Source organism: Dothidotthia symphoricarpi, assembly GCF_010015815.1.
Source record: "Dothidotthia symphoricarpi CBS 119687 unplaced genomic scaffold P153scaffold_22, whole genome shotgun sequence".
NCBI lineage: Eukaryota > Fungi > Ascomycota > Dothideomycetes > Pleosporales > Dothidotthiaceae > Dothidotthia > Dothidotthia symphoricarpi.
This window is the reverse complement of record NW_022985029.1, coordinates 792,404-811,786: the sequence shown is the minus strand read 5'-3', so window position 1 is coordinate 811,786 and position 19,383 is coordinate 792,404. Positions and strand designations below refer to the sequence as shown.

Genomic DNA, 19,383 nt, shown 5'->3' with positions numbered 1-19,383 from the left:
AACTAAATATTAAATTTCTTATTTTTAATATAAGGCTAAACCTTACTTTTAGTTTATACTATAATATAGACTTAAAAGATATAAATAAAGAATAACTTTAGGTAAAGATAACTTAGCTAGCTATAAAGTTATAGTAAAAGAAAAAAAAAATAAGTATAATAGTTCTATTATACTATTATTATTACTTACTATTTATATTTTTAAAGGCTTAACGTAAATAAGCTAAAATTAAAAATATAAAATATACTACTACTACTACTACTAAGATTAATACTACTAATAAAAATAATAATAATAATAATAATAACTTTTTAAAGCTAGAAGACCTTAATAACTTTAAGTATTATTCTTCTAAATATAATAATAAGTAGGCTAGTTTACCTAGATAATATAGTAAATAATAAAAACCTAATTTACTAAATTTTAGTAATAGTAAAGTAATACTAATAGTAAACTATTACTTATATAATAGCTTTTAATTATATACGTCTTTCTATAAGGCTTAAATTAGGTAATAAAAGTATTTTAATTTATAATATAATACTTAACTATAATAATAATAGAATTATTAGCTTATAAAAGAAAAAATATACTAGGTTTATTATATTTAGTAATATTTAGTTTCTTTTATAACGCTTTACGTGCTAGTAATTATTATAATTATATAGTATAATGTTTTAATTTTAGTAGTTAGCAGATTTAGTAAGATAGCTGACTGTATGTACTACATTACAATACGGTAGGCCGCCTTCCTTGTTACATCAATCGTTGCAAGACTCCAGTCTGGAAAAACACGCAAACCTAAAGCACAATATTACTCTCAACTCGGCGAGGTATTGAGAATCCTGCGAGATGCGAACGGCTAAACTATAAGCCCGCATACCCGAATCTCGGTACAAGAATTGTACCGCGTCACAAATGTTGCACCGCGTACCGCTGGTCCTTGTACTACTTACTTGTTACATCCTCATATCAAACCATGGGTGTGTTCTTGTTCGCCTCGAATTTTATCCAGAAACGAACTACAACAGCATCGTCTTCGTTTCTGACTGCAAGGTCTCAGAGCGAATCTTCTGCATAGTTGCCCGCCATCTAAACCGCAGTCAAAATGTTGGAATCTTGTCTAGAAAAGAAAGTAAACCCGAACTTGCGTGTATATGTGAAGGGTGAGGAGTTGTAGTTTCCCTTTGCGATCGCGTCGATGGGGAGAGTGGTTCCTTCTAAAGTGTCCAGGTGTTCCTGTCCATTTTCATCCTCTGCTCGACAATTCATGCTGTCTCTCGAGTCTTCTTTCCGTAACACTCTTCTCGTGTGCTCTACCAAATCATGGTCGACATCATCTCACAGCCTTTACATCGACATCTTCTTGGGAACATGTGTTGCGTCTCTAGGATCTCTCGAGACAGCCATCACCTCCATTATTCACTCTTGTAGGCATGCTGACAATAAGATTCCGCTTTTTGATCATTTAGTACAACAGAAGAGGCCGCATCTGAGTTTGCTGGACTTTCACACTCCTGTACGACATCTCACTACGCAAATATCTGGGTTCAAAACACGCGTTACAAAAGCTTCACGTTGCTCGTCACCCTCGACTCTTCGGTCTTTCACTGCGGCAAACAAACACCCGTGCGCTTTTGACGACCGCCAAGGCCCGTGCCACACCGTGCAGGACGTAGTAGAATGCCGTAAGTAGTCGCAGAATACCGCAGATCGCCGCAGATTACGCTGCCTTCACCTGAGCGTCCCCAGGCCCTTTACCTTGGATTGGCGCCTTACTTCTTCGCCTGTAACATTAAGACTCCGATTCACCTCTATACTCAACGCTCGTCTCAACCGAAAAATTCATCACTGGATTAGTCGAATATATTCGCATTTCCCAGGTAGTGTCATGGGGAACCAAAAGACTGTCGCAACAGGCCGGGTCGGCAAGCAGAAAACCGCTAAGCGACCGTCAACGAAGTCGGCCACACCGGTGCTGGAGTCCACAGGTCCGAAACCGCGATTGATATTGAGCTTGAAGCCGAAGGGTGGCGGTGGAGGCCATGCTGCTAATGCTGCCCCTGCGGGACATCAACTCCCTTCTCCTCCTTCAATATTCGGACGGCACGATCTTCCCGCAGCAGGGTCAGAAAGGACGACACACAGTGGTAGAGCGATCAAAAGGAAGCGAGACGATGATGTTGTGACTGGAAGTGAGCTCGACCAGCTCAACCTGGATCACGAGGTGATTGATAAACTCGACGATGATTATGATGATGGGTACCAATCATACTTAGCAAGCTCACCACGTAAGTCCTCGACTGATCTTCTCCATCCGTTCGTTAACATCTTCACCAGCCCCCTTCACGACCACTCACCAACCGCCCAAGCGCCGCGGACGTCCACCCAAAATTGCACTCAACCACCACCCAGAGCACGACCCGTCATCCTCCTCCACACTCGGTCCCTCGTCTCCGCACCCCTTCACCGCAGCCACCGACCCTGCAGTCTACAGCATCCTCAGCGCGCTCCAAAGCCGTCCCACAATACAAATCGACTTACCCACCCTCGCCAACACTACAGGTGGCGAAGACCCCTACACCGCACAGTTCCTCACACATCTCTACCTCATCAGCTATCAAGCGCGACAATGGCATACATGCGACATGATTGCAGATACATGGATCCGCGCATTCCAAACCTTAAATAAGGATCCTGAGAAGAGCAAACTCATATGGCGCGAAAACACCATCTTGCTCAGAAAAGCCATCGAAGCAGTGAAGCAAGGCAGGACAGGTGTGGGGTTTGATGAAGACGCGCCGGACTATGGATTACGTGTTCTTGATCCACAGCTCGAGCCTAATGTGACGTCTTTCGACGTGGACATTTTGAACGAGTTGTATGAGCACACGCGCAAGCTCTGTGGTGCGCGACTGCTTTGGGCGGATGCGATGACGCTTTGTGGACAGGGGGTTGAGGACGTGTTTGAGAGGTGGGCAGAACGGGGAAGGTTCGCGCATCCGGATCTCGTGTTCGACATCATGTGCACGAGTTTGCGCATGGTGGGGAAGAAGCTGACGCTGAAGATCGAGGAGACGCAGGAGGGTGCGTGGTGCAAACGGTACCATGAGCATGCGAAGCATGGGATGCCGTGTTATAGGGAAGTTGCTTATAGTGACAGGCTGCGGGAGAAAGAGTTTGAAGTGGACGATGTGAAGCTGAATGGGGTTGACGAAAGTCGGGCTAAGAGGGTGAGGTTCGGCGATGAGGATGTGGATGCGGAGGGTGAGTCTGAGGAGGAGTAGAGGTCTTGAGCTTAGCTGGTAGTCAGCATATGAGTGGTTCCGGTTCGAAAGGGATACGAGCCAATACCAAGATTCTAGTAGGAAACACGATCTTGTTAAACTCATATCTGCGTTGTGTTTAGATCTTGCGTGCTTGTCATTCCCTTGATCTTGCGCGAAAACTGTGTGATTGCAACACGGCACTCGATTGATGGGAATAGATTAACACATGGGCCGAGCAACCAAGATGGGTACCATGGTTTGCAAGATACTTTCGACACCCTAGAAAAGACAAGGCTCTCTTGCTTGTATGTATAGCTCATGTTGGCCTACCTTCCAGTTGAGTGAAGATATTGAAGGTGAGATGCAGTCAAGTCTCAAGATACTTAGACAACTATGCAAAAAGATGGTAAAGAATATGTATGCGTTAATTATGGAAGATCCACGCTTCGTCAATTGCGTTCAGAGCTTTTACCTTAGGGCCAAGAGTGATGCAGGGTTTTCACAGACCACCAAGATGCTAACAAATAGGAACAATTGGCAGGTCTCAAGTCATTAATGGACACAGTCCTGTTCAGAAACGGGCAGGTATTTGCTAATCGTTCGGATTATCGTCTGTCGTCGACAGGCGACCGGTATTCGAGGTTGAATAACCACCTGACATAATCGACAACTCTTTCCCCAACGGTTTTCTGCGCCTCTTTTTCCTCCCATCTTTTCCGCTGGGTGTACGAAGCTCCAGCCGGTACAGTGTACTCGAATGGATCTTTAATATAGCCAGAGCCTATAAGGCAAAATCCAATGATAAAGGATAAGAACACGTAGATGAATAACGGAAATCCACTGGTAGGTGCGCATCCAAGTACGCTATAACAATTGTACAGAATATAAGCATATACCACTGCTTCAATTCCTGCGAAGGGCAGTGATATCCGGAACGCGGTCCTCCAAATGTGGCCTATAGACGCTTGAAATTGATATATAATGCTTTTGAAAATCATGGCTTGGGTGCACAAGATGGCGCACAAGATGATTGCTGGACATGAAAATGAATCAACTGGTCTTATATAAAGAGCAAGGAAGACACTTACAACCTATAAACGAGATGATCTCTATGATTAAGATTATATCATCTGCGGGAACTTAGCCGAGACGCATCAACACAACAAGCAGACGTGAATGCTCACCTTTCGGCTTTTTACAATAAGAAAGAACGGCAAGGGCGACACCATAAGGCTTCGATGCTAAACCGGAAATCGTGTTGGTCATATCTACGTAGAGCTTGATTAGGACATACAAACAAGACCACCGGTCACAAATACTTACATATCCATCCTCCATGAGCAACATTGCCGGGCTTGCAAGCGAAAAAATAGATCAACTGGCCACTGCCTTTTATGATTGGCCCTACATCTGAGGACAAATTAGATAAGAGAAAAGTCCGGTCGAAAAGTAGTAAGAGGGCTATGTAGCAGCGGAGGATACTTACATGATATCCCTCCGAGAACAACGTACCCAACCCCGGAAGAAAAACGATAGATCATATGGCTACTACCCTTGACGAAGGGCATCATACCTACGCAAGTGTCAATCCGGGACGTAATGAATATTTGGCTGATACAGCCCTTGAGAAAACCGTACTTGGAAAATGATATCGTACTTTGACCTTCGTCAACGGCTCAAGCTCTATATATTCAACCATTCCGTCGGTCACCAGTGACTCACTTGGCAAGTCAGTGGATTGCATCGAGACGGAGATAGAGATGGAATCGAAATCGTCGTGGAAGCTACCTACCGAATCCGCAGAGTCATCGGTGGCGCAACATATGCCGCAGAAGGTTGTCGGACTGCAATCCGGCTCGTCGACGGAGGTGATCAACTCGATTACTCGTGCTGCTGTAGGTCTGGCTTCGCGATCTTCTGCCATCATGCTTCGGATCCAAGTCAATAAGATCTTCTCTTTCTCGTCCCAAGACGCCTCGAACTCAGATAGCAGTTGCTCTGTTGCCTCGGAGTTCGCGTGGAAATGTGTTTTGCGTGTATGATGACCCTCGTAATACGTCCTAACCCACATGACATCGTGTCCATGGAGTGCGGCCGCCATTTCCAAGAAGACACATCCCATCGACCAAATATCAGCGGACCAGTTCCGCTTTTTCCAATCTGCAACTTCGGGTGGACAGTAGCGTGGAGTAGAAGACGTCCGTCCAGATGTCGTGTCCAAGAAGTCGCGAGAAAGGCCAAAGTCGGTGATAAGGACATTGCTTTTGTAGATCAAGATATTCTGTGGCTTTATATCTCTATGTTTTACTTCCTTGTCGTGTAGGTAGTTGATTGAAGCAGCCAGACAGCCGAAAAACGTCTGTAGCGTCGGACGTAGTTGCGTTGTAGCAGAGGCTTGCTGCATATATGTAGAAAGATCCATATCCGCCAACGGCGAGATGACAATACCAAGATGAACGCTGTTCGTGTAGCTTCCGACATACTTGACGACGTGTTTGTGATTTAGGCTCTTCAGAATTTTCATCTCAACGAGGATCTGGTCCACCGTTTCTCTTGACTTGGTGGGACCGTATCTGACCCGTCGTGATATCCTCTTGAGAGCATATTGCTTGAAGCTAATTTTGCTCTCAATTCTATCCACCTGACCACCTGTCCCGCTGCCAATACGGCCCAATTCCTCAAATGGTAGAGTCTCTTGAGAATCGAAATGGCTGTGCTTGCCATTCTCCAGGTTGAGTGACTTGGTCAAGATGATATGTTGGCCCTGTACAATCTTGTTTTTGACCCGAGGATCCAGGAAACTCGGGAGGCGGAGCACGTCGACTGGGAACCAACCATCGCTGAAACGCTCGTTGATCAATCGTTCCAAGTGATCTAGTTCACCGACTGTCCGGAGAACGATGTAAGTTCTAGGACATCTTTGCGCAATGTGGTTGCAGTGTCGAAGCAAACGAGCCACATAGTCGATGTCAACGTCCTCGAACACTTCACGAGGCGGGGAAGCGTCGAAGAAGCTTGTAAGTTGTTCGGTAGATGTGGCAAACGGTGTGCTTATCACAGACATCCTGGAGCCTCATTCAAGATGGAGTCCGCACATGTTCAGTTATCAGGTGTATGTTGAGATCAGTGTCGCACGAAGGGTGCATGAAGCAAAGAATCTAGACGTTGATCGAGCGCTTGGCAGTGCGGCTGAAGGCCAGCGCTTAATAGAAAGCAGCGATAGGCCCACGATATTAGTGGGTGATAGTGTGCTTGTCATATTTGGAGCTGGAGTAGGAGCTTTTCTTCGTTCATGCAAGTCGCTTTGCGTATGAAAGTCTCATCAGTCGAAGCTGCGCGCAAGGGCGATGGCAGAAAATCGCAAGTCACCTCCTCTATCTGACTCAATCTTCATGAGTCTCCCCAAGCCTTTCTCGAGCGCCGCAGGACTGAGTACGTCTTCATCTTCACCAAGCGCGCCTCGATCTAGAGGACCTTTGCGACCGCCCTCGAGTTCCCATAAATGACCGTCACGAGCTTTGACAAACGCTACAAAATGCTGTCCAGTGTGCTCGTCTGAAACTGGTGTAGGCGCAGCGGTATCTCCAAGCTTGGCAGCTTCAGCATGAGCTTTCTCCAAAGTCTCCGAATCCTCAAGCACCTTTGCTCGCTCCCACATCATCTTAGGCAAGGCATCCTTGTGGATCTTGTCGATCTCAGAACCCGGTTGGATGTGCTGTGATGCTTCACTGTTGATCAAAGCATGAACGAGAGCTATACTCCCACAGGCATTGCCTATCGTCTGCTTGAACCAGACAACAGGCTCCTCCGCGCCCTTGCCTTCATACTCGCCTTTGTCCTTATCCTCGGCCGTTCGAGCTTCGTGCCATGTAGGGGTGAGAGGTATGATGACCAGCAGCGCGAAGACAGGCCTGGGTATGAAGGCTAGCAGGTCGGGGTCGGTGAGCGAGTAGATGTCGTAGAAGGAGAGCGAGTCATCCAAGCCAAGTGCTTGAGCAAGGTGGTTCATCACCTGCGGGTTATTCTCGAGGACGGTGAAAAGTTTCTTCGCCATGGTCGTGGCTCCTGTAAGTGATGACGCGTGTCTTTCAGCTGTGTGAGTTGCTGTAAGTGGGTGAATCAAGATTGGTGTTGTGCTGGACGTGTGTGAGCAAATTGATCTTTGCTAAGAAAGCGCGTCCAGCACGCGCTGACAACGCTAGCGGTACCCCGCAATCTGTCATGACGGATGCGGGGCAGTTCCTCCAACACCAGCATCATGTTCGAACACCATATCACATGAGGCTCATCATGGAACTGGATGCTTAGCTACGCACCGTTTCTTCCTACGTTCAATTTCAGACGCCTCTCGACCAATGGTATCTTTGAATGCGTGCATCAAGGTACAGTAGAACGCGCCTCGTCGTACCACCGGCTCTCCGCAACTTACCATACAAGAGCTTATGCACTAGTCCATGTTCCCGCTGATTCTTTCTTTCGTTCTTTCTATCCTTCTTCTCTCGTTCTCTCTCTTCTTCACTATCTTCCCATTTCTCGAACTTCCCATCCCCAACTGCACAATACATCCCAGCACCACCAGCGCTACTCACAGCCATGGACGACGAAGCCCGACAAGCCCTCGCAAGCATGAAAATGCCGCGTCGCCCAATAAACTTCGTCTCCGCAACATCCGGCGAGATCCTCAAGCTCGGCCACATAACATGCAGGATCATGGAGGACGGCTCGCGAACAGGTGAGCAATCGCCCTCTCACGTGTACACACACTGTATCATCTAACACACACCCCCAGACAACCGCCTCGGTTCCGCCGAATTTACGCTCCCCCCGCACACCGCCGGCCCGCCAGCACACTGGCACGAAATGCACGACGAGACCTTCCTCGTAACAGCCGGCACAGTGCGCTTCCACGCACCAGACGGCGCGTACCACGACGCGTCTGTAGGCGACTACGTAACGGTGCCGATACGCGCGCCACATACATTTTCGAACCCGGGGGACGAGGAGGCCAAGTTCTTCAATACGTTTACGCCGGCGTTTTATATTGATTATTTCAAGATTCTGGCAGAGATTAGCAAGAGGGATGAGATGATGAGTCGGGAGAAGAATGTTGAGGTTATGGCGCGGTTTGCGACGGTTGTTGCGGGGGAGATGGTGGGGGAAGGGAAGGGGAAATAGAGGGGCTGGTGGGATGAGCATGAGATGGAGATCAAGCTCGGAATATTAATGTAACGTTATGATAAAAACGCCCGCTGTAAAACAACCCCCAATGCTATGTACCCACGAACCACATCATACGCCGCCAATTTTCGTGCCTCCCCCTTCCCTCTACCACCCCACAGCATGCAAACTCTCATACCGAGCCAACAGCTGCCGCATCCAATCCTGCCTCACCACCCACTCCTCGCCGTCTAGTCACTCCTCCTCGCCCTCGAGTACCGGCCGACAAACCACACACTCCTGATACAGCCTCGCGCAAAACTCCCTCACCGTCATATCCGCCCCGCCATCCGCCCCTACCGCATGTCCAGCCAGGCAATACCACACCCAACACCCCTTAGCATCGCGCTCGAGATGGTTTTCCCCCGGCGACCACGTATCCAGCGAGAAAGTGATCTTGTGGAGTTTTGGGCCCGTGGAAGAAGAAGAAGACGAGGGCGGCGGTGCAGATGAAGTCGACGACAGGGAAGACGACAACGAAGACGCGGTGCCCATGTCCTTGAAGGACTGACTCGCGTGGTACCAGATCCAGAGTGGGTTCCACAGTGGGTCACCGATGGCTTTCGCGTCCAGCGCGAACGACGTGACGTTACTCATATGCCGCAGTTCACGGCGGACTTGCCGCGCGAGCGCCCAGTCGTCGCTCTTCATGTTGCGCGGGTCCGAGACGCCGAGCATGCTGGACGTAGTAACGAGCTGGAGGTTGCACGTGCGAGTGTTCTGGAGTGTCGAGGGCGCAATAGTCCATATTGGTTTCTCTGCCTCGGGCTTGCCGTCGGAAGATGTGCAGGGTTTCTGGTAGTTGTGGGGTGAGACGGTGAGGTGTAGGGTCCGCCTTTTGCACACGAGGTCCATGAATTCTTCGTGCAATTGCTTGTTGGCGAGGAGGACCCAGTTTCCCTTCTTGGGCACGCGCGGCTGGGGGCGCAGGATGGGCGCCGTCCATCGTCCGGGGATGATCCAGTAGGATGAGCTGCTGCTTGGGCTGGTGGGTGGGAGGGGGTAGATTGGGTCTTCGAGGAGGTGGGTGTAGATCATGTCTCGTAGCTCTCTGGGGAGGGCGGTGAATGCAAAGGGTTTTCTGTTTTTGTCTTGCATTTTTTGGTAGTGTTTGTGCATGTAGTAGAGTGAGAGAGGGATGAGTAATGTGAGGAGGGTGACCAAGGGAGCGGCGTTGGTCAGATCGTACTGAGAATTAGATATCCATGACGATGGTAGCCCGCCATTTGATAGCATGGACTTGATCTCGATGGCATTGTCGGCTTGTGAGTTGTCCATGGTTTGCTGTCGCGCTTGCGGTCGCTTACAACGGTCGGTTGTAGGTCGAGACAGGCCAAAACTGAGAACCAGCAGGTCCGGCTCCAAACAACGATATCGTGTCCTGGCCGACTACTACCCAAAATCGAGGTTGCGACGTCCTCCTGCGTCGAGACTATCCTGAAAGATCCGGCTGATGATGCGATACGATGACCCCTTATTGGACGACAATATATAAGTACACGGGATTAAATACGACGATGGAGTTGAGATGTTACAGGAAGGAAGAGAAGAGATGCACAGCTGACAGTCAACGATACTGGTGCCTGGCGCACGCCTGAACGAGGTAAGATTGGTGAAACATGGCGATGGCGATCTCAGCGCGCAGCATAGCACAGCCACCACATCATCGCGCGACCACCTCTTGCACAGTGAAGTGCAGGGTAGCTCACCGAATACACGTGGTTTCGTCCATATATCGAGCCGTCGCATGCCTGTCCGCGTTTCAAGATGCATCCTACAGCACTAAAATTGGTCGGCTGAGTAAGCGAGGCAATAACACATCACGTCGATGGGTCAAGTGTAAAGCTGGAAGCAAGCTACTTTCTTTGTGGCTCCTACAAGCCGCAAAACTACACAATCAAAACTTGTTAAAGTGCACGCAAGGTGTAAACTGCACAAAATTCTGGCAGAAGATTCTTATACTAAACTTCGTTGTCGTTGTCAAGCTGTTGCATGGTCTCGCTGCACCTTGGTTTCTGGTCTTTCGATTGGTCGAGAGTCAGGTCAGATCTGTATTTACACCACGGTGTGGATGGACGATATCTCTAATGAATTCATCTATTGTACTGTTCAAGGTGTCGCTTGTGTGGTTCTGAAATTTACCTCGTGTTCGTGTATCTCACTTTATCTCAGCTATTCACATATATTAAACACTTGGTAAGTACCGTAATGGTGATGTGCTTTGGTACCACACCAAGACACCCTCGCTCCCAAGATCCCCGATCTTTGCCAAATATCAAACGCATCACGGATGATGACGATTTGAAAATTCAGCAGTGTGACTACAATCAGCATGCATACTGGCAGATGGATACAGCATGTCCACTAATGCGAAACGCAATTGTTCTAGATATCTTGATTGGTATGTACGCTCGCCATGGTAGTGTCGAGAGGCCACGTCTGGGCCGACGCATCCTTCCCATGTCTGCCATACTGTCGTGTGCTTTTGATGTCGTATATCGTATCGCCATGTCCGGTCGTCCCAGAAATGCCTCGTGGGTATCATGCTGAGTTCGGTTCCTTTTGGTCTCCTCCTGCTAGCTTTGTTTATATCAACGGCTGACCAGATTTGCCATGGCTGAGTCCAGCTCGCGAAGTTCCCATTGTCGGCCCCATCCAAACCCGAATTGACAGTTCATTCCTCCTCTGCTATGAAGGGGTTCGCAATCTCTTCGCTGCCGTCGATGGGAGATATTACAACGAGAAGGGTACCGCGTGCGACTATAAGGCCAAGCTTGCGGTATCTGACGTTACCCTCGTCATCTGGCGGGAGTCAATATAGCTGAAACGCAAGAAGTGACCAAGGACATACCCGTCATAGCCTCCTTGACCTCATCCAAGACAAGGTTCATGAGCTGGTCATAGCCCTTGAGTGTCCCAATGACTGCGCGAAGTTAGTATGCATCGCTCCTTCCTTCCAGACATGCAGCACGTCTGGATTCTGCCTCTACACCCGCACTCACCCTCGCGTCCACCGCTGAACTTGACGGTAATCTGCTTGTCCATGTACTTGCTCAAGTCGAGGATGTTCTCCTTCTTGGGCCGCTCTGTCTGTCCCGCTGCAGCTCCGCCCTGTGCGCCGCCTCGACCTCCGCCCCTCCCTCCTCGGTCGCCGCCTCGTCCGCCTCCTCGCCCCCGGAATGCGCCGCGCTCAGACATGGTGTGAGGTCTGAGAGTGGGGGTGTGTTTGTGTGTGGGTGTACGCGCTTTACGGTGACGTGCCGCTCCAGCTCCCACTACGCTGTGTGGCTGCGTTCCTCGAGTGCACGTGACGGGTTCGGCTAGCCTTCGCAGGGGTGGAAGAGAAGATTTCCGCTGCGACGTCCAGGCTCTCCGCTTAGACGGCCAGTGGGCGTTGGTGCCGAAGACGGATGCACTGCGGCATTTTCGCGACGGCCGTCGTCATCCCTCGCACTGGCCATGGTCGCGCGTTTTCCGCCGTGCCTATGTGCCGTGAGGCAAGACGGAACATTTACGTAGCTACGTGGCCCGCGGAGCTGCTCCTGACACGCCTCGCTGCTCGTCTCGGGGGTGCGGCGTCTGGCTCACGCCGGAACGCGAGACTCCTATCAGGGCTGGTCTAGCCTAGACCCGCGATATCTCGAGCGTCGCGGGCGCTGACTGGCTGCGGACTCCGCCCTCGCAGCGAGGCGTTATTTCCGGGTGCCTCTGCATCCTGTCAGCAGCGGCTCCTGTCGTCGTCTGTGGCTGTTCTCCCCACCCGCTGCTGCTCTCCGCCGTGTGTCCTCCGCCATCGTCGCGATCCTCTGCTCCCTCTGCTCGCTCTCTTCTCCTGCGACCCGTCCTTGCTGATGTCCTCTGCGATATGGTGCGTTGATGCTTAGTGCGCCCTGGCCTGCCTGCTAGCGTTTCCGCTGCCTCAGCTCCACCCTTCTCACTTGCTTCCTCCGGGCGCCCGCTGCGAGCGTCTCGACACTGCCCTAACACCGCCCCGACTGCCCTGCGTGCGGCCTGGACATGCCCCAGACGGCGAGCGAGCCCACGATGAATCCGCAGCACCACGCGCCGCCCGCGCCCAGCGAGCTCAAGCGCAAGCGGAGTCCGTCGACGCATGAGCTGCACTCGGCCTCTGCGCCACTGCCAAAGTCCGCCAAGACGCACAACCACCTGCAGATCAACTATCTTGCCCGCCATCTCGACGAGGATCTCCCGCTTATTACCAACGATGACACGCTGCCCAACATCCTGTCGCTGCTGGGTGACTACCAGGGTGTGCTCGACCGCCATGAGAGCATGGCCTGCAACCTGGGCGCCCGGCCGCTGGGACCCATCCTGATCAAGCGCTTCGAGCGCCTGTTTGACGGGCCTCCACGCGTGCTGAAGAGCCATGGCAAGGATGGGACGACGGTGACTTGGCTGGACGTCGTCGAGTTTGCGCGCAACAAGTCTGAACAGTTCCAGCTTGGGCAGATGAGCGAGGGCGTGCGCGTTTGCCAGTTCTACACGAAGCAATGTCGCGTCCAGATCTCAGAGGAGGACTACGTACTCATCTCGTCGGGCATTCCGCAGAAGATGATCCCGCCGCAGCCCATCATCGAGGACGAGGAGAAAGAGCTGGGCACGATTGAAATACTGGAGAAGAATCTGGGTCAGATCTGCCAACTGGCTGATCAAGGTGAGTTTATGCATGTCCAACTTTCCTGCACTTGTACATGCTCGTTTCCAAGATGAGCTGAATCTGTGGTCCATTCTCACCATACGTCATTTGCGCACGCCAGTCCTTCAGACAACTAACATCACACAGTTGCTGCCCGCACTCGCCAGCTTAATCACAGACTCAAGGGCCGTAAACAGGCCATCCTTGACCGAAGAGCGACCGCGACCCCCGCCCCACCCATCCGCCCCTCGAGCCCCTCCAATGTCGCCCTCATGAACGGCGGCAGCTCAAGCCTCCCTCCTGTGAACCAAGCGTCGCAAACCTCGCCTAGTGGTTTCATAGCAGTCAATGCCCGCTCTCGTCAGGAATCAAACGGGAACGGCACATCCTCCACAACGCGCCACGATCTGCTGAACAAATTCCACACCCTCAACGAACGTCGCCCTTCATCTCAGCCCCCAAACGGCCCAACAGACGCTAGACGGCCATCCGTAGGAGCTCACACCATCTCACACCCATCGACCCCCATGACAAATGTGTCGCGAGCTCCACCAAAGCCTGTTGAAGCACCATCACAGCCCCCTCCCCGACCAACCCAACTCAACGAGTCGGAGCTCCAATCTCTCATGAACTCGCCCGTCCCGATCCCGAACACACCATCCAACCTCCTTCCTGCCGCCAGCCAACGCGCCACGCACTCTCAAGAGAAAGACGACGGTGGCCCCTTCAAGGCGGAAATGGTGCACCGCATGGAGTCGCTCGCAAAAGGGGAGCGCATTCTTCCCCCTTGCGATCGGTGTCGCAGACTGCACATGGACTGCCTCAAGAACCTGACTGCGTGCATGGGCTGCACAAAGAAGCACGCAAAGTGCTCGTGGAAAGACGTCCGCGAGCCAGAACTGCGAGGCGGATACGCACACCCCATGGGATCCAACAGCGGCGGACACAGCGAGACAAGTGACCACGAGGGAGACCGCGCCAGCACAGCGAGTCCCGCCATGATGAGCCCCACACTCCCGGGCTTGCAGGTCGTGAATGGAGGCCATGCCAGTGCGAATGGACGTCTCACACCTCAACCCCCGTCATACCACCTCCCACATGGTCTCCCCTACGACTCCCGATTACCATCCACGCGCAACTCGCCCCCTGATCGCGAGAGGGAAAGACACGTAGAAGCGCAGCTACAGGAAGCCGCGCAGTCGAGCCTTGCGCATGCGAATGCGAGGCTGAATGGGAGTGAGGGGAAAGCCGGGGAGTATCAGGCCATGGTTGCTTGATGGATTAGTTTTCTGTGTGCGTGTGTGTAAGGGAGGGTATATTGATGGTTTAGCGGGTGGGTGGGCGGTGCTACTGCTCTCTCTCTCCTTTTGTTACGGGAGTATTTTCGATGATACCATTTTCCTTCTTCTTGCGACTTGTTCCTTTTATATTCTCCTTCTCCTTCTTCTTTTAAAACTTTTACCATGAGGCAACAGGTTGAGAGTTTCTTGTGCTGGGGCACGCATCAAAAATTATATTTTATTCTATCCAAATCCAAATCCGAATCCAAATCGACTTTTATGCTATTTGTCCTGTCATGTCGCTAGGTCTTTTCATGAAAGCAGTGCAGATACACATATATATATATATCACCAATATTCACATCGCCTTCACCATCTTCCCGCAACGCAGTTATCAACCGTCCCCAGTACGCGCTATGTCGACATTCATCGGAGCAAAAACCCCGCACTGATTGGCTCTCGGGCTATTGCAGAACCCAGGTTTTTTCTACGACCCGGGAAATGGGTCGTGGCTAGACTTGATGGGGCAGGTAGAGAGGCATGCTCTGCCAGTTGGATGGAGCGGAATTAAAAGCTGTCTTGTGAAGAGTTGTACTGCCATAACGGAATGGTGGATTCTTTTAGAAATGGTGTGGTTGAGTGATGAGAGATTGAATTGTTGTGACTTAGTCGACTTTTTTGGTGGTTTTGACCGGCTTACTGTTTTGTTAAGAAGTTGTTAATGGGATATTCTTTTTAGCAATATGCGATGTCGTTACATTCTTATATTCAATTGTCTTTTAAAAGAAAATATTAGTTTTTATCGAGCAGCAAAATCTCAACCGATCGATATCTAGCTGCTCAGCTAGTAGATGTTTATGTCCTACGCGACAGTGTTTTTGCAATCTTGCCAACACCACGCGATTTCAGACCTTTTCTCCTTCATGGGAGTGTGCTATATTTTTTTGCAATCTCGTGCTGCTGTCGTCAAGGCAGGGTTCACGGAAATAAAGACGACGGCGGACAACGACTTCTTTTCTGGTAAGAAAGGCTATTAAACTCTCCTTGTCGGTACAATGTCTAACCATATCGAGACACATTGCCAGATCAAAGTTGTCCGGCAGTTCAGTACCCATCGTTCCACATCGATCAAACGCTCCTGCTATATCTGGCCTAGCTCGGCTGGTTTTGACCAGGTAATGCATATGCGGAAGGAACGTCAAGGTAGCCCACTATAATCCACTGTGGGCCGCCGTGGTCCCCATAACGCTATTTGTGCTTATTGGTTTATAGGGCTGGCACTGGCACAGACCACGGAAAATAATCATACTCGAAGCCGCAGCTTCCGCCTTGTTCCTCACTGTACATGATCCTTCTCTCATGATGCATAATATGGTTTACCGGATATAAGCCTGAGTCTGACAAGTCACGGAGATGAAGATGAATATGTATAGGTAACTTCTCGTTTTCATCTATGATGGCAAGACGATATCGTCTTCGAGATAAGAGGTCTGAGTTTCGCTCCTTCATATATATTGAAATTTGCCCAGCGATGTTACATAACTGAATGAAATTGTACAAGAACCTCGATGTGCAAAGGTGGGTATAAACATGTAAGCGCCGACACTGCTTAGGCGAAGGAGTAAATTATGCACTTCTGCGGACTTACATCCGAATTCGCTCGCATCATGAGAGACAACATCTTGTACCACTAGGACGAGGCCACCACCTGCAAGAGCGAAACTTCGATATAGGCAAGGGGTGTGCATAGAAAGTTTGCTTACGTCGGTTGGTGCGCTCATGTCAGATGTCACTTGGACTCAGTATGCGCGGGCGTGAACTTCGAATGTGTGGTAAGTTGGTTTTACTGTACTTTTGGCTACTCTATGTCTTTTCTCGCTTCAGCTTTAACCCTGCTAGCTAAGGCCGGACTGAACAAGCTTTTGCGGCCGAGAAGCTCAAAAGCTTAGCTTACATTCGCTTCGCCTTGACAGAAATTTCGCTGTGCATGTTCTTGCTCCTTCAACGTTATGCAACATGCAAGACCAACAAAGGCAGGGTTAGCGGCAGATTGAACGCTAAACATCGGGTGATATTTCTGTAAGGCCCAATGTTGCATTTGGCATTTCATTCCAACTACATGAAGGATGCTCTAAGATCTTACTGTTACAGGCTTGGTATCCAGGCAGCTGCGGCCCAGGCCGCGTACCCGTTGGTTATACCCAATGACCGACGTGTTGTGGTTTTCTCGGAAGTTTCGTTGATCTGCCGTGGACTTTGATGATCCCACCGACGAGTGAAGAGTTTCCAGGAGTGCCAACGGTGTGCAAATTCAATATCTCAATTTCACGAGCCGGATAACCATCGGCCCTGGCAAGATTGGAACATCATTGTAGTCAACCAAACCAGAGACGCCGGCTTGACAATACCTACCTCGAGTCTGACAGTTGTCAAATGGGGCTCGATGGTTTGACCCACTCCCATTTGAGGGCAACATCCCGAAAGAATACCTTTTAATGTCTGTCAGACGCACATATTTCCCTTCTCGAAGCAAGTGTTGACAAAAGAGCAACGCAGTGAGGTGACGTTGAAATAGTTGAGTTCGTGCATTACCGAATTGATCCGAGGACAAAGTGAAGTGGACTAGATTCCGAGTATCAGGCCTTCTGCAAGTCAGTCTATACACCAGACCAGCGTGACAACCCTAGAAGTAGGCCACCCATTTCTCTCTTTCCAGGCTAACGCCTTGGTGAGCTTTCTATATAATGCTGTAGAGTTCCCTCACTTTTCGGACATCCTCAACAGCATTCACAAGCAAGTTCCAAAGACCTATCTTCAAACTACCCACTCTCTTCTCCACAATGCGTTTCTTCAGCATTGCCGCCGCCTTGAGCCTCTGTGCTTTGACTCAAGCCTTGGTTATTCCAACCGGTACCACTCAAGGCCTCTATGAAGTCTCGACTCTCGACGACGGCACCGAAGTCCACACCAAACTCGCTGACTACTCCGAGACTGAAGTTACCCCTGTCAGCGAAGCGAGCCCCCTCGAACGTCGTCAAAACGGCCGTATGTGGTGCGGTTGCGGATTCACTCTCAACCACGGTGACTGCGATGCCGCCGTAGCAGACCTTAAGAGCCAGTTCCGTAAGTATTCCCAACCCAATCACATTTGATGTTATGCTAACTGCATCTCCTAACTTTGCAGGACCTTCTCTTATCAATGGAGGAAAGTCTTTCTACTCCATTCGTGGAAGCGTTGTTGCTTTCGCGTGCAACCGCAGTCAAACCGACTGGCTTTTGCTCCCTCAAACCTTTACTGATGCGGCGTCGGCAATCACAGGATCATGCGGATGGTACATTGCTGGAACCACGGAGCGTGGAGACGCAAACAATGCCTTGATTCTGGGATATATGCGTTACCAAAACGGTTTGGATTTCTGCGGTGCTTCTACGAGTTCGCCAGCCAATCGTTGCTGAACTGATTCAATGTTTTGGGAGGTGCAGAGAGTTGGAGTTTGGTGGTTGGGGTTCGGAGCAGAATTCAACTACAGATTGTTTGGAGAACCTCATACATTGGACGGGCTTTACTATCTATAAAACATAGCACAGTCGCTCGGATATATAGTCAATTTATATCATACCCGAGTGAGCATGAAATGAAGATGTGTGTGCCTGATCTTGAACTACCATTGCTACCACGTAAAGACAAAGTACGCTAATAAACCTGTACGTTTCTAACAAAAGCTAACAGGATATCATGTAAATGTTCCATAATAGGCAGGATCTTACATGCCCGCGACTAATCCGTCTTAGCCTCGCATGCCCCGCAAACGTTGATCAGTGACACACTGCAGCCTAATTACTATTCCCTGATAAGTACGCACCTACTACTCGTCCTATCCTCGATTCCCGTCACCAAACCGTTCTTGTACCGGAACCGAGACAACCTACACAAGATTATGAACCCAACGGATGAGACGGCTCTCCCAGCACACTCTAAAAACTCCGCTACTGGCTCCCGAAGTGATGGCTCGAATATGGACCAACCAAAGCTCCGTATTCTCCTTGCTGAGGACAACATGATAAATCAAAGGGTATTTGGTGCTTTTGTAACCAAGTGTGGTCATCTCGTTGTCCAAAGGGCGATGGATGGCGCCTCAGCAGTCGAGGCGGTGAAGGCAGATCCCGAAGGATTCGACGTTATATTCATGGGTACGTTTTAGCCAGGATATAAATTGTCTTTGACCTATATCGTATTGGTATCTCCAGGGCTCATCGAGCCTTAACATGAAGACCCGTGCGTTGACCACGAAATAGATCTCACGTTACCTATCATGGACGGGATCACCGCTATACGCGAGATCCGCCGCATAGAACAAGAACGACACTCGACTGGATCAGTTTCCGATCAGACGAAGCGTGCCTATATAATCGCAATGGACCAGGTCAATGCGGATGGGGCTCTTGCAGCTGGTGCAGATGATGTCCTTACGGCGCCTATCTTTTTCCCCAAAGTTAAGGGGATGTTTGAAGCAGTAAGAAGAAGAGATGTTACTGGGTAAACAGGTGCCATTCGTATTAGAACTGACCACAGCAAATATCTTCTGGATTAGGGTAAGAGATCAGTTTATTGACCATTCTGGTAGTTTACTGAGACTAAATGGCACGTTGTACGACAAATTGGATTTATGATGGAGTTTTCCCCCTCCCTATCTCGTTGAGTTCATATCATATATCTTTGATCTAATTTGATAGCACCACTCGTCTACAGACCCTCTCAACCCCTCTTCTCCCCCCAAGATGCCTGCTTAATGGTGAAGCGTCTTGTGAGAAGGTGGCTTGCTTTGGTTGTGTAGGTGAGAGTGAAGAGTGCTGTTGCTGGTGTTGCTGCTGATTCTCCTGCAAAACTGGTGTATCGGTCGAGGAGGATATGGTGATGTATGTTCTCGTGAGGTTGTGAGCGTTGCGAAGGTATAGAACA

The 19,383-nt window shown here is 50.0% G+C and overlaps 10 protein-coding genes across 10 annotated transcripts; 5 read left to right on the top strand and 5 right to left on the bottom strand.

Moving 5' to 3' along the window:
- Nucleotides 1-2,965: 2,965 nt before the first annotated feature.
- On the top strand, nucleotides 2,966-3,328 carry P153DRAFT_370787 (uncharacterized protein). Its single transcript, XM_033669118.1, has one exon. It carries the CDS (start codon nucleotides 3,024-3,026, stop codon nucleotides 3,285-3,287), a length of 264 nt encoding a protein of 87 aa, XP_033519288.1. The 5' UTR covers nucleotides 2,966-3,023; the 3' UTR covers nucleotides 3,288-3,328.
- A 419-nt stretch (nucleotides 3,329-3,747) lies between these two features.
- Nucleotides 3,748-4,991, bottom strand: P153DRAFT_350261 (uncharacterized protein). The gene is made up of 6 exons (XM_033666281.1): nucleotides 4,908-4,991; nucleotides 4,756-4,842; nucleotides 4,593-4,679; nucleotides 4,454-4,537; nucleotides 4,358-4,399; nucleotides 3,748-4,302 (listed from the first exon to the last, which is right to left on the bottom strand). Exons 1-6 carry the CDS (start codon nucleotides 4,966-4,968, stop codon nucleotides 3,875-3,877), a joined length of 789 nt encoding a protein of 262 aa, XP_033519287.1. The 5' UTR covers nucleotides 4,969-4,991; the 3' UTR covers nucleotides 3,748-3,874.
- On the bottom strand, nucleotides 4,612-6,462 carry P153DRAFT_129761 (kinase-like protein). Its single transcript, XM_033662037.1, has 4 exons — nucleotides 5,062-6,462; nucleotides 4,908-4,990; nucleotides 4,756-4,842; nucleotides 4,612-4,679 (listed from the first exon to the last, which is right to left on the bottom strand). Exons 1-2 carry the CDS (start codon nucleotides 6,331-6,333, stop codon nucleotides 4,988-4,990), a joined length of 1,275 nt encoding a protein of 424 aa, XP_033519286.1. The 5' UTR covers nucleotides 6,334-6,462; the 3' UTR covers nucleotides 4,612-4,679; nucleotides 4,756-4,842; nucleotides 4,908-4,987.
- Nucleotides 6,463-6,591: 129 nt separating this feature from the next.
- P153DRAFT_301707 (cysteine proteinase) lies at nucleotides 6,592-7,323 on the bottom strand (the record flags this gene model as incomplete). The annotated part of the gene is made up of 1 exon (XM_033664400.1): nucleotides 6,592-7,323. The coding sequence occupies one exon, from the start codon at nucleotides 7,321-7,323 to the stop codon at nucleotides 6,592-6,594; it is 732 nt and encodes a 243-aa protein (XP_033519285.1).
- Nucleotides 7,324-7,522: 199 nt separating this feature from the next.
- Nucleotides 7,523-8,475, top strand: P153DRAFT_370785 (RmlC-like cupin). Its single transcript, XM_033669117.1, has 2 exons — nucleotides 7,523-8,001; nucleotides 8,059-8,475. Exons 1-2 carry the CDS (start codon nucleotides 7,863-7,865, stop codon nucleotides 8,442-8,444), a joined length of 525 nt encoding a protein of 174 aa, XP_033519284.1. The 5' UTR covers nucleotides 7,523-7,862; the 3' UTR covers nucleotides 8,445-8,475.
- A 70-nt stretch (nucleotides 8,476-8,545) lies between these two features.
- Nucleotides 8,546-10,225, bottom strand: P153DRAFT_370784 (uncharacterized protein). Its single transcript, XM_033669116.1, has one exon. The coding sequence runs from the start codon at nucleotides 9,762-9,764 to the stop codon at nucleotides 8,682-8,684; it is 1,083 nt and encodes a 360-aa protein (XP_033519283.1). The 5' UTR covers nucleotides 9,765-10,225; the 3' UTR covers nucleotides 8,546-8,681.
- An 899-nt stretch (nucleotides 10,226-11,124) lies between these two features.
- On the bottom strand, nucleotides 11,125-11,773 carry P153DRAFT_129704 (U6 snRNA-associated Sm-like protein LSm7). The gene is made up of 3 exons (XM_033662036.1): nucleotides 11,489-11,773; nucleotides 11,338-11,409; nucleotides 11,125-11,288 (listed from the first exon to the last, which is right to left on the bottom strand). Exons 1-3 carry the CDS (start codon nucleotides 11,682-11,684, stop codon nucleotides 11,161-11,163), a joined length of 396 nt encoding a protein of 131 aa, XP_033519282.1. The 5' UTR covers nucleotides 11,685-11,773; the 3' UTR covers nucleotides 11,125-11,160.
- Nucleotides 11,774-12,264: 491 nt separating this feature from the next.
- On the top strand, nucleotides 12,265-14,792 carry P153DRAFT_350253 (uncharacterized protein). The gene is made up of 2 exons (XM_033666280.1): nucleotides 12,265-13,161; nucleotides 13,291-14,792. The coding sequence occupies exons 1-2, from the start codon at nucleotides 12,504-12,506 to the stop codon at nucleotides 14,418-14,420; spliced, it is 1,788 nt and encodes a 595-aa protein (XP_033519281.1). The 5' UTR covers nucleotides 12,265-12,503; the 3' UTR covers nucleotides 14,421-14,792.
- A 2,288-nt stretch (nucleotides 14,793-17,080) lies between these two features.
- Nucleotides 17,081-18,011, top strand: P153DRAFT_435093 (uncharacterized protein). The gene is made up of 2 exons (XM_033673128.1): nucleotides 17,081-17,546; nucleotides 17,608-18,011. Exons 1-2 carry the CDS (start codon nucleotides 17,264-17,266, stop codon nucleotides 17,877-17,879), a joined length of 555 nt encoding a protein of 184 aa, XP_033519280.1. The 5' UTR covers nucleotides 17,081-17,263; the 3' UTR covers nucleotides 17,880-18,011.
- A 270-nt stretch (nucleotides 18,012-18,281) lies between these two features.
- On the top strand, nucleotides 18,282-19,339 carry P153DRAFT_435092 (CheY-like protein; the record flags this gene model as incomplete). The annotated part of the gene is made up of 4 exons (XM_033673127.1): nucleotides 18,282-18,614; nucleotides 18,720-18,937; nucleotides 18,969-19,016; nucleotides 19,259-19,339. Exons 1-4 carry the CDS (start codon nucleotides 18,362-18,364, stop codon nucleotides 19,337-19,339), a joined length of 600 nt encoding a protein of 199 aa, XP_033519279.1. The 5' UTR covers nucleotides 18,282-18,361.
- Nucleotides 19,340-19,383: the final 44 nt, after the last annotated feature.